The sequence below is a fragment of the Rhea americana genome, unplaced genomic scaffold (assembly GCF_003343005.1).
Source record: "Rhea americana isolate MKP2758 unplaced genomic scaffold, rheAme1 scaffold_10, whole genome shotgun sequence".
NCBI lineage: Eukaryota > Metazoa > Chordata > Aves > Rheiformes > Rheidae > Rhea > Rhea americana.
Genome location: NW_028185039.1, coordinates 7,580,162 through 7,592,819, shown reverse-complemented (window position 1 = coordinate 7,592,819; position 12,658 = coordinate 7,580,162). Strand labels below are relative to the sequence as shown.

The 12,658-nt window shown below is 34.8% G+C and overlaps 1 protein-coding gene across 4 annotated transcripts in view; it reads right to left on the bottom strand.

Annotated features, from left to right (window-relative positions):
- Window positions 1–239: 239 nt before the first annotated feature.
- The window catches only part of ZC3H7A (zinc finger CCCH-type containing 7A), a 28,971-nt gene continuing 16,552 nt past the window's right edge, over window positions 240–12,658 (bottom strand). For 3 of the 4 annotated variants that reach the window (XM_085303063.1, XM_085303053.1, XM_085303034.1), the window contains 11 exons: window positions 11,592–11,753; window positions 10,328–10,524; window positions 10,007–10,104; window positions 7,774–7,955; window positions 5,537–5,613; window positions 4,807–4,940; window positions 4,338–4,443; window positions 3,698–3,806; window positions 2,721–2,854; window positions 2,231–2,394; window positions 240–1,163 (listed from right to left, as the gene is read on the bottom strand). In XM_085303063.1, the coding sequence (XP_085159189.1) occupies window positions 974–1,163; window positions 2,231–2,394; window positions 2,721–2,854; window positions 3,698–3,806; window positions 4,338–4,443; window positions 4,807–4,940; window positions 5,537–5,613; window positions 7,774–7,955; window positions 10,007–10,104; window positions 10,328–10,524; window positions 11,592–11,753 (1,553 nt within the window). In that variant the 3' untranslated portion in view covers window positions 240–973. Of the gene's footprint in view, window positions 1,164–2,230; window positions 2,395–2,720; window positions 2,871–3,697; window positions 3,807–4,337; window positions 4,444–4,806; window positions 4,941–5,536; window positions 5,614–7,773; window positions 7,956–10,006; window positions 10,105–10,327; window positions 10,525–11,591; window positions 11,754–12,658 lie in introns of those variants that run through there. The other variant, XM_085303044.1, reaches the window with a different exon arrangement.

The following is a 12,658-nucleotide window of genomic DNA, read 5'->3' as shown; positions in this document are numbered from 1 at the left end:
GGCGCGAGGCGCCGCCAGCGCGTTCCCGCGCGCGCGCTCCCCGCCAGGCAGCGGCCGTTCCCCTCGCTCCCTTCAGCGCCGCGATCACTCCAAGGAGCGAGGGACAGAGGACGCATCCGCCCCAGGAGCTGAGGTGCTGCGCTGGAGGTGCTCGAGCTTTTCCGAAGAGGCAGATCACGGTGGCTCGCGGTGGCTTCCTACAAGATCTCAGTCCTGGGAGGCTACATGCAGAAAWCAGCTTTATGTAAAGTTCTCTTTATTACAGGCAACGTTAGTCCATACGATACACAATACTGACATACAAGTGTAATCTTTCAAAATCATCATTTAAACAGCAAAGACCAAGAAACAGAATTTTAACTACGTGATTTTCAAAAATTACGTTTTTTTTCTCCCAAGATCCTTTTTCAGTAAATTATATTGAAACATACAAATAGAGAAAAAAAATACCCATTCAACATATATTGCAGTTAAATGGTTATTTTGCTTAAAATCTTTAATAAGAAAATCCTTTTTAGCAACCTACATATAGATAAAGTAGCAAACTTTGTTTTAAACAAATCCTCTCCATTAAAACATCTGAAGAATTTTCATCCATCATTTTCTTCTTAGCCCAAGACACTCTGTTTTTAATATCTTAATACCTTAAAGTTTTTCAGCTGAATGACTGATACTAGGGGGGCTTCCTAGACATTATAACCTCTCTTCCCCCCTTCTATTTCCTAACTTTCTGCCCAACAGAAGGTGAATAAGCATGTAATACTTAAGATTCTTTTTAATCACCATTCCGTTTCATGAGAGCACAGACAGGTCTGCTCAGTCCCCCTAAATCTACTATATTTTTCTGTCCAGGAGGAACAATATATGCCAATAAAAGCAGAAAACCTGCAGCTTTTCTGTCACATGCTTTTGATTATTATCAATTTTTCTGGTTTATGCTTCCAGCTGGTAACATGTATGTGCCTTCTCAGTATTAGTTTAAATCTTTAAACAAAAAACTATATTTTCCAAAGTCATTATCACTGGGAGCAATCAAGTGGTCTTTTCTTGCTTTGCTGAGTTTCATTCTTAAAACCTGTCTTCGCTCTTCCCACTCATGGAGCTCGGCATTTCCATGGGCAAATTTACAGTTGTTTCCTTCAGTACAAGTACCAGCCATATATCTGTTAAAACAGATTTCAGATAGTGTTCTTACAGAATTATCCTGACAACAGTTCCATCTACGTATTTCCTACTGGTCATATTTTTCAAATCACCGAAATATTATTAAAGACACAGAAAGGTAACTGGAATAATACTTACTTTTTAAGTAATATCATACTCTGTTTAGCATTTTGATAACACTTAACAGCTCTGAGAGAAAAGCATAGGCAAAGGACAAAAGATGGCGCTTGTCTTTCTGTTCTTCATGTTTCTATTTTACAGTCATTTATGCTTGACACCTTTTATCAGGTCAAATTATTTGCTTTAATCAGTTAAATTAATACCTTAAAATTTAATTCACTAAGCTAAAGACAGGAAATTAGTTATTTGGGCTTAACAAAAATATTTCATTAAATTTGTTTTTAAATTCTTCAAGTGTAATGCATCTAATTTATCCCCAAATTCTCGTATTAAGTGATAAGTGTACCAGTTTGTATTCACTTTCTACTGCGTATCTGAGATTTGTTAATATTCAAAACACCTAGTACATTTAACCTTACTAAAAATTTAGTAAAAAGAGGGCATATAAACTTCCATGCAAAGACTGCAAATAAAAAATAACTTGCTTTATGTGCTGTACAATCTCTCAAAATCTATAAGGTACTCAAAAATCAAACAAAATTTCTATCTGCCTTAAAGCTCCAGTAACACTGTCCAACTATGTGCTGTTCTTGTATTCTACAGATAATTAACATGCAGATGCTTCGTAAACTTTTAATAACAGTACCATCCTTTTTTAGATGTTTCACCCAGCTGCAGTAAACCCAGGAACCTGTACTAACATCACACAGCCTATTCATTTTGGTTCCACAATTAAGCAGCTTATTACTCCTTGAGTTCTAAATAGTACATGCTAAAATACTATTAATTACTTCATTTCTTGTTAGAAGAGGCATGCAGAGTAAGACATAGTAGGTGACAAAAATAATAATTGCAGTAGTTATTTACATTATGAACTCTCATTTCCCAGCATAACAGCATTGTTATCATCTTTAAAACTACATATCTATCACATGAAACTACATACCTATCACAAATGCTAAAATATCCAGTTGGAAAGCGATACTGCCAGCAGTTTTGATCATCCTCAGTGTGGAAAACCTTCTCTTTATGCTTTTCAGAAGAAATGTGACCCTGCCATTGTTTCTCACTATTACAGTTCTTTCCACACATCCAGCAGTGAAAATCCACCTGTTTTATATAGAGTTTTAAAACAAAACATTGAGAATTTAATAGCACAAGCACAGAACTGCTCCTTAATACATTTTACATGCTTTCTTTATGCTGGCCCGTAAGTTGTTGTTTAGCTAATCAAGTATATTATTGAAACAATCAGCTGAAGTTTATAAGCTCCAGTGGTTTCAGAGGATTTAGAACTGCATTACAGTAACAGTTATTAAAGCTTGCATGTAGTGTAGCTACCTATGATCAAAAGGGAGCACCAAGAGAGTAAGGACATCAGTGTATGTTACTGACTGATAAGGAAAAGAATTTAGAATTATACTTATGTTACTTACTGTAACTTCAGCATAGTCAGTTGGCATATGAATTTGCTTCCCATTTTCTTTGTTTGCCTGAGTGGCTGTATCATCTCCTTTTTCTGGTTTTTGACTTTTTAGCCATATGTCATACAACTGCTCCAAGTCTTGAACTAATGAGAGCAGAAGCTAAAATAAGTAATTAGCAATTAAGGCAAGAGTCTGAGAATACTAGATAAATGACTGAGTTTGCAAGTATAATTCAGTCGTCAATTATTTTCAGAATAAAAAGGCAGGCCATACTGTAGAGAGTTGCACAGTATAGAGACAATAGCTAACGGCAATGTGAATCCCTGGCTACTTAACAAGACTCATTTCTGGCTATCTAGGGGAAAGTAAGATATTATATGTTTGTGAATACCCAAAGTATAGATGACATCTGTGCCACTATGTACTAACATCTGAATTTCTAAGGACTAGTGTAAATATTAAGTGTGCTACAATTTTTGTTAAATTCAGACTGCTTTCTTGCAGGCCATGCCACTATAATTTACAGCATTTATTATTTCTGATTTTTCATTACTTCTCCCCAGCAACTCCCTGATGGGATAACAAATCAAAAACAGACAGTAAACAGTCATTTACAGTAAATACACGGGAGAGAGGTTTTCTGCAAATAGCCCCCATATGTTGACAAGAGAATTTTAATGTATACACATGGCAGCAAGAAGTATAAATATCAAACAATTTTGATGGATACCTCCACATACTACTTAAAAGACCTTCCCCCCAAATCGATGCAAACTATTTTATTGTTATGAAGCTATTTTTATTTAGTGCTAGTTTGGATTACCCAGTCTGGCCTTATTCAGATCAAAAAAAAAGTGCCTGCCTTTCAAGGTTTGCTACAGAATGCAGTGAAAGAAAATTGATTAAAAAGGTATTGAAAAGCAAGAAGAAAAAATAGAACAGTTAGATTCACAGCATGCCTTTAATGTGTTTATTCTTCTACTTACTGCTATTCTCCTTCATATAGGTCCACATCTCTCTCTCCTCAGGACTGTGAGCAAATGAGCAGTTTCCATCATACTGACATTTCTTGCCTGAAGCAATATGATTGCACAACTAGAACACGAATTTAAAAAATATTCTTTATGAATAAAGTAAAATGGGTGATGGTAGAAAATTACTTGCCTAGTGCTTCCCCATCAGACATTTTTATTATATAAAATAGCGCCTATTAAAAAAAAAAAAAAAAAAAAAAACTCAAGCCTCAAGTCTTGTAGTTTATGGCTAAAGTCTTGTAGTTTATGGCTAAACTGTTGGAAGCAAGTACCACAAATATTTTTTGCCTCTTATCTAATTACCAGGCCACAGATACGTTGAAACTATTTCTGCAATGTCTGCTGTAAATAATTTAACTAAATTGTATACAAGTTAATCACTTGAAGTGATTAAGCTCCACTGATAATAAAGGACTTCAGTAATAAAACATGAACTCAGTCCTTTGCTAATAGCTTCTTCAGAAACTCAGCCTTAGAATATTCCCATAAATTCCCATGGGAGTTTTTGCAGAATTTGTCAAACCAGCCCAGTTATTAGTATTTTCCAGATAACTCCACTTTTGTGTACATGTGTATGTTTAGGTAAACATACATCAAACTGCAGAGGCACTTGTTTCTTTGTGGGAAGAGGACGAATGGTCATCCACTTTTTCCGCTCATTAGACATCACTAGCACCACACGGCGATCTTTGGTCCACCTAGATAGAAATGGATGCATTCAACACAAGAAAATACTTCTGACAAAAGATACACTGTGTAAACAGAAGCAGGACCAGGGAAGCCCAGGAAGTTATCTTCACAAAGAATTCACCATCTATTTGAGATTTAGCTACATTTTATGCAAAACTCTACCATAATTGATAATTAAAAATATCTAAATTGTCACTGAAGTGCTTCTTATGATCAGTTATTAAAATGTTAATAAGATTTACTGTGTTCTGCTTCAGTAAGCTTTTTGAATTCCTCTTATGACTCTTTCCTTGGCAGTAACAGAAAATTTTCCAAAAGAGGATTTAAGTGGCTGAATAAAGACAAAATTTTAATTTTTCAGTCTTACTTACGGGTGTCTTGCTTTTGCACTGCAGTATTTTTTGTTTCTGTCTGGCTCATTAACTTGACCATTTCTCCAGCACTGGCCACAAACAAACTTCATCTTCAAATTCAGTGATCCATGTTTCATTTGGTTCCCAAGGATCTTAAGCCAAGAAAAACCAAACCAAAACAACACAACAACAACAACAACAAAAGGTATTTTGTGTCTGCAAAGAAATCCACACGTAATCATGAATTACCCCTAAGATAAGAGTCACAACACATGTCTGGAAGCAGATGTTACAATACATGCCATCTAGTAATAGTTCAGTTTGTAATCTTAAAAAGTAGACATTTCTTAAAGAACACATTTTTATTTAACTTATTTCTAATTTAGGTAAATTTACCCAGAAGCTGTGGCAATATGAACATGATGTATAAATTAAGTATCAGAAAAAGTCATATACTAAAAACATAACTAATGCCCTGTGGCAGTGACTATGAAATAATTAGGTTTTATATTCTACATATATCAGAATAAGCAAAGGAAAACAGGAATTGTTTAGAAGCTAAACGGGCATTTTGGCACAAACAGAGTAAGCCTATGATTAATGTATAGAAAGGTTAAAGTGAAAAAGATCATTTGAAAAAAGTCATTAAAAGTAAATAATTTCTAAAATAAGGTGCATTATATACAGACAGAAAGAGAATTATCACCGAAGTAGCTACAGAATTAGTTGCTTGGCAAAATGAAAATACCTGTGATCCATGTGCATTTGCTTCCATGTTCTGCCAGTATTTCTTTGATTCTTGAACAATAGTATCATGTGAAATACCTGCAAAGGAGTGGGAAAGAGTTCCTCAGCAATTATGACTATTCTGAAATCTGAGCCATGCTGGAGTGCTAGTGAAGCTCCAAGATGTTTTATATATCACACATTGTATATTATTACATATTACACATGTATAAATGTGTATAATGTGTGTATAAAAACACACATTAAACACACATACATACACACAAATAAATTTATATAAAACACACACAACTTAAGAACCTTAGGAGGGCCTCCAAAACTGAAATACTATACCCACCTTTCATCTCATTAAAAAGCAAACATGAAATAGTTTTTAAAGTACAGGTGGCTCAAATAACTTAAACTGCAATCTTGCTTTGAATATTTATTTAAAGATAACATACAAGTCCTCTAACGAGGATCTCATCAGAAAGCCTACATAAATTCTGGCCTAAATAAATTTCCATAGGAAAAAAAAAAAAAAAACAAAAAACAAACCTATCTGCAGCATCCAAAATGCCAGTCAATGATGAGTAACTAAATTGCCCCTACCTTCTTTACAAAGATCTCAAATAAGTCTTGTTAATTAGTTCTTGTTTCAGAAAAGCCACTCGTTTTAACAACTGCTTTGACAAAGCCTCCTATTTGATCTATACAGTGCTCTCACATATGCTAACATTTACTGCTGTAATTCTACACAATACAGATTGTCCTCTGTGTTTGGATTTGAGGGCTGGATAAAACGTTTCTCTCCCGAGGTGGCATTCCTTTACTTCCCCCACCTTAGATCCAGAAGAGATGTCTCACTGAAAGAGTCTTAACTGAGTTTGAGTAAGTGTGAGGGCAGCATACACATATCCTAAAATTAAAAAATAAATAAATAAAAAGACAAACTTCTGTGGTGAATCAAATTTGCTGCAGAACCCCACTCTTACTTTAAACCAGAAATTATAGCATAAGTATTTGCTATCCTTGGCTTTGTAGAGGGAGCAGACAAGGACAGAAAGTAACAGTTTTCCTTTCACACAGATACCTCTAAAGGCTCAGCCCTGGAGAAACAGAAGAGGAAAAGAACAAAGAAACAGTTGATGTAATATCTCAAATTGACTTTCTTACTCAAAGCTGTCAGGGCCATGTAATGTCCTATCTTAATATTCCTGTTCAACTATCTAGACAGAAAGTAGAAGCAACATGAAACTGTTTCTTCAGACACGAGTAAGAACATACCATAGGCAAAAAGGAAAAAAAAAAAATGCCAGAAATGCTGTATCACATTCAGACTGCCACATTTCTTTTTTCCTCCATGTATCACAGTGATCCAACAGGGTTACTTCATACTGCTCTCATACGGAGCAAGGTAAGAGGAATGAGCAACTGATATGGCTGCTACAAAGTATTTACTACTAATAATTCACCAATTGCTTCAAAATCATAAAAAAAGATTATAGCTAGTTTTGAACACATGAGCAGGGAAGGCCAACAAGTACAGAGAAGTATTTGTTCAAAAAACATCAGCTATAATAATAGAAAAAGCTATCCTCAAAGAAACCAACCAAGAAAACCCACAAAAAACAAGCAAGAATAGGAAAAAGCAGTCTAAACAGAGTCCTGTGTAAACAGACATAGGAAAATACATAGGTTGACCAAACATACACTCTTAAGAGACAGGGTACCAGACTAGATGAATTTCTGTTCTGATATCACTATGTGGGAATATCAAAGTAGCAGTGAACTAAAAGAAAGGTTTAACTATGGAAGGGACATGGATTCATACACTGGAGACTGAGGGAACCAGAAGTATAAACAAACTATTTCAAGGTTTTATTTCAATGATCTATGAAAAATAAGTGGATCCAGATCTTCTGAACTTTGAAGGTTTGAAAATAAACAAATCTGGTTAGACATGATTTTTGTAACTGCTTAAGACTTACTTCTAAAGAAAAATTTCACATCATAATGAGCTGTTCTGATAGTTTTTTTATTATTATAACTTCAGTAATTTTAAACAGCTAGTAGCTTTACTCAGTACCTGGTAGGTACCATAGTTAGGTGCCTGCTWATTGGGCACACTATATGAAAGATTCCAGATCAAAAGTCAATCTATTGATCGCAAGCTACCAGTTTCAGAGAAGAGTTGAGACAAGGAAGAAACAGTAGGATTATAATGAAGAATAAGGGAGTGTGTTACCACAGCTATACCTGTTTCATTTTGCATTATCCAGACGTTAAGCTCTACCAGACTGTGAGCATAAAAGCATTTATCTTCTCGTAAGCAGCCATAATGCACCTCATGTCTGCACAGGTCAAGTTGACACCGAACTTGAAAAGGGCGGATTTTGGAATATTTCACCATAGTTTCTCGCAAAATGTGGACAAGGCACCTGTTTCAAAGGAGTTAATATTTTAAAGATTCCTTAAAATATCTTTGTTCATGTGTGGAAAAACATGCAAGGTAACCATTCCTCATGAGATTGTTCAAACACTTTCTTAATGCTTTTTACTCAACAGAGTAACCATACCTTCTGTTCATATACAGTTTATAAGCTGACCACCGAAGAAATTATGAGGTATAGAATAAACTCATCATGCTCAAAGTTAGTAGTTATTAGATATCTGCATGTTTTTAATAAATCTGAATTTTCAAATAAGATGCATATACTTTCCAATGCTCTTATTGATCCTGGATCCTGTTGTGTGGATATTATACAGCCATTCTCATCTTTCAGACTGAGCTCTATATTCCAGCACAAAATAACATTGTTCTCATTGACAGCCCTAAAAGTCTCATTTAGTTTTAAGTTAAATATTTCCAATTCAATATTTACATTTCGATGCAATGACCAGCCTAAAGCAGTCAACAATGTAAAATGGTAAACTAACTAGCACAGTACATCATTACAGTATTTTTCCATCAAAACTGAATTTGTAAACATATTTTGGATACAGCCTACTAGTTCTAGAATATTAAATAGAAAATACTATAAACACTAACTACCTTTGAGCTCTTCTTTCATCTTCCACAGTACAAACATAGATATGGATACGTGTGCACACACACACGTGCACACACATGTGCACCTTGTTCAAAGTCAAATGAGATAACAGGTACCCAGGGAAGAATTTAATCAGGCCACAATTAAAGCTGGAAGAGAAAATTCTTATCTATTTCATGAAGCCGAAATAACTCAGGATATGGAACTTATTCTATAATTCCTGTACTACCAAAGGCTCAATGAGATTTCAGAATTAGACTCAAGATTTTTTTTTAATGTTTAAAGAAAGCCTGTCATCTTGGCAATCTTGCTGACTATGATGAAATTTTCTCTTAAACTGCTTCTTGATGTGGTAAGTTTCAGTATAAGAATTTGCAGTATTTCCCTATTTACTCCTCAAAGACTGTATCATTACTTGCACCATTTTACATATTCTTCCAGACTTCTCCTGCAGTGCCCCTAATCTTTATCCTGCAACCACTACAGATTGACTGTAGGTTTATTCTCAAAAATCAGAAAACATGTTCTCCAAAAGGAAGTGGCATTTAAATATCACTCCTAGGCTGAGTAAACAAACATCACAAATCAGTATTCTTAGGAAATCTAAAAGTCCTTCTTCTGCAAAGCATCATCAGATACAACCTTTCTCTTCAAGAGGCAAACCATATCATGTCTCACTTTGAAGTATAAATTCTCCACTAATTACAACATACTCATTCTTTTGCAGATCATCATCAAAGACATATTTAACTTCATCACAATAACAGCCTTGCTGTTATATCTGCAGTGTTTCCTCAGTACAGGGAAGTGGGATATGCACAAAGCAATTAAAATGCTCCTGTTAGATTTTTATCTAATGGGATATCTGTCATATAAAAATTGAAGTCTATTAAATCTCTGAAATTTATTTAACAGTATGTTAATAAGCCTCTCTTAGCTCTCAAACAATAATTAAAGGATCTTTCAGTACACTACTTTTTACCAATTGTAATAAAGTATGTGGTCTATTTCAGATGCCATATTTAAGATAAACCTGTTCTTAACTGACTAGTCCAAACCAAAGCAAAACAAGCAAAGCACACTGAAGAAAGAGCATGCTTAAGACATTAGGATCCCATATTAATTTAATGCCACATATGTAATTGCACCAATGCAGCTCACCAGGTAAATAAGCTATTAACAAAGTGACACTAAAGGCAATAAGGTTCAAGCAAGAGGGTCAATACCACTATTCCTGAAAGCATTGATAAAGATGTAGTCCCCTTTCAGTTCAGTTATATGGGACAATCCTTGTACGTAACTTTGTCTTACCAATACTGTCAAAGCACAATGGTCTATTAACAAGGAAAAAAAATTAATCAACAGTTAAGAAATGAAAAATCAATATTAAAAAATGTCCTGAAACATTTGATTTTGATTTGAAATTTAAACAGACATACTTGTTATCTTCAAAGTCATGCATAGCAGGGTGAGAACAAGAAGATGAATTATCCTTATTCCTTTTGCTTATTATTCTGGGCTTGTGATCAAAACATTTCTGAAATACAAAAACAAGTAATTATAGAATATATATTTTATACATTCAAAAATGTATCTCACTTTAGGGAACCTAACAGAGACTTAAACTAGTCTCTAACTCTAAAGCTAGTCAGGTTATCATCAAATATGCAAGTTCAGTATTTCAGGTTAGTCATGAACCAAAGAATATAATAGGTAATTTTATTATCTATTTTTATTGTAACATTAGAATAAAGCAGCACCTCACAAAGGAACATAAATAATCCATGATGCTCTTGAAGAAGTCGAGATACAGTAAAATTGATCTTTCCATTTCCTCCAAAAAGAGCTTCTCTGCTAAAGGCTCCTTTGCGCTCCAGTGTCCATACATCTATCTCCTCTTGGCAATATGCAAACGTGCAGTGGCCTGGGTATCGGCACTCTTCTTCAGCAGCAACATCTAAAATGGTAACACTGAACTTGACATTGCTTTCATACAGTTTCTGTTGAAAAAGTCCATCTTAATAAAACCTTTACAAACTCTATTTAAGACCTTTTAATAAAGCAGCTACATCTGTTGCTGCATCTGTTGTGAATGTGTCAGCTGAATGACTTGATTTAAATTTAAATCTCCTCAGAAAAGGCTGATGTGCATCTCCATCAACCATCCTTCTTCTACTTTAAGCCAACAGTGCTGAGAAACCAGAATATCTATTCTCTTTTCTTAAGCATATTAGATATAGTTGTTAATTAATATACCAGTCAGCTTACATAACAAGCAGAGGTTGTTACTACAAAAGTCCAACAAGAATGTCTTTTTTTTTTTGGTGGTGGTTGTTTTTTTTCCTTCAGAGCCCAGAAATCCTTTATAACCAAAGCAACAGTATATTCCAAGCCTACACAACACAGAGTGGTTCTTTCCTTAATGCACAAGCAAGTGAAAAACTGTGCTACATATGCCTACAGCCCAGAAGATCTCTGTGTCAGAATACAGCAACTCCTGATGAGAAGGTAGGTGCATGCTCACAGACCTGCAGTAGTCAGAGAGCAGGCCCCGCTTCCCAGCATTACATTCCATCTCCCCTCCTGGCTGGCCAAACAGGGTCACATAGGCCTACCAAAAAACTTTCTGGGGAGAATCAGAGATAGGAAGGGAATTATTCATTTGCCTCTACCTGGCAAATCAGTACAAATCAGCACTGTAGGCATACTTAGTAGGAAGAGAAAGGAAATGAGGACTGTAAAATGAAACATAAGTAGATACAGAAAAATGCTGCAGTAAGAAGCAAACTACCTATGATGAAGTACAGTACAGAAGTACAGTGCATATTTCCTAAATAATCACATTAACAGCCAAATTCTGACTCCCTTTATGAAAATATGAATGACCCAAGTAAACTTCCTTCCCTACTTCCCATGAACAAGAATAAAAAGTCATTCTATACACCGCTGTAAAAACGGTAAATTAGGTAAACTATATTACTTTGAGCACAGGCATTAACATCATACTACAAATATCATGCATACCTTTGCATATATAATATGGTCCCACATACTGCGTCTTCGTTGGTCTTGGACGTATTTTTTTCCATGATTTATCTTCAGAGTTCTTTATTCTGCCAATTAGAATATCCTTCTTACATTTATGCTCTAAACTGGGATGGTAAGCATAATCCAATAATTTAGGACCTGAAACAATCACAAAAAAATAATTATCATTGTGTAAATTGCAGCATACTCTTAACACTTCCATACATACACTGACAAGATACAGAAACATACCATGTAAAATTCTTACTTGCACCAGCAAGTCTGAAGAGCCAGAAGTCACTAACAACCAAGTTGAGTAGAACAGAGAAAACTATGAATACTTACAATAGGATCAGCCTTGGCAAAAAACAAAAGTAATTTTGGAGTTTGCTTTTCTTTTTTTTTTTTCTTTTNTTTTTTTTTTAAACTTGTAAGTACTTTCACATAGCAACAAATTGCTATGTGTTTTTTCAAATGTCAGAAAATAGTGTTAGGAAAGCATATACTAAGACTTCAACTGCTCATTTATAATAAATCAATGCAGATAAATTCCAAGGTTCAGTAAATGTCTCTTAACCTCAACTTTTATTATATTAGAACAGTTTCTATGCCCAGAAACAAAACATACTAGCTAAAGATTAAACGTATGTCAAAAAACATAAATGCCTGTCCCAGGATTTGAAGATTTTTGAAGAAAAAAAAGAACCTAGCTTTGAACTCTGTTTTTAGGATGATACCATAGTGAAGATTACACTACCATTAAAATGAAGAAATCAGGAAGTAAGTTTGAATATTATCAATGTTCAGTGAATTTTGCTACTTAAGAGCTTACAAAAAACAAGAGTGTCATCCAGTCTCCCAATCAAGAAGCCGATGCAACAGTATAATTGCAGGAGTAGGTAGAAAAAGCAGGGGACACAAAGGCATTGAGAGATACGAAGAAACAGAACAAATAGATGCTTTGATACAAGTCATCAAGATATGGACATGTTAAGTGATTCCACCAATATTTTATACCTCCTGCTTTTAGTAGAGTGATTTTTTAAAAAACACAAAACCCATTT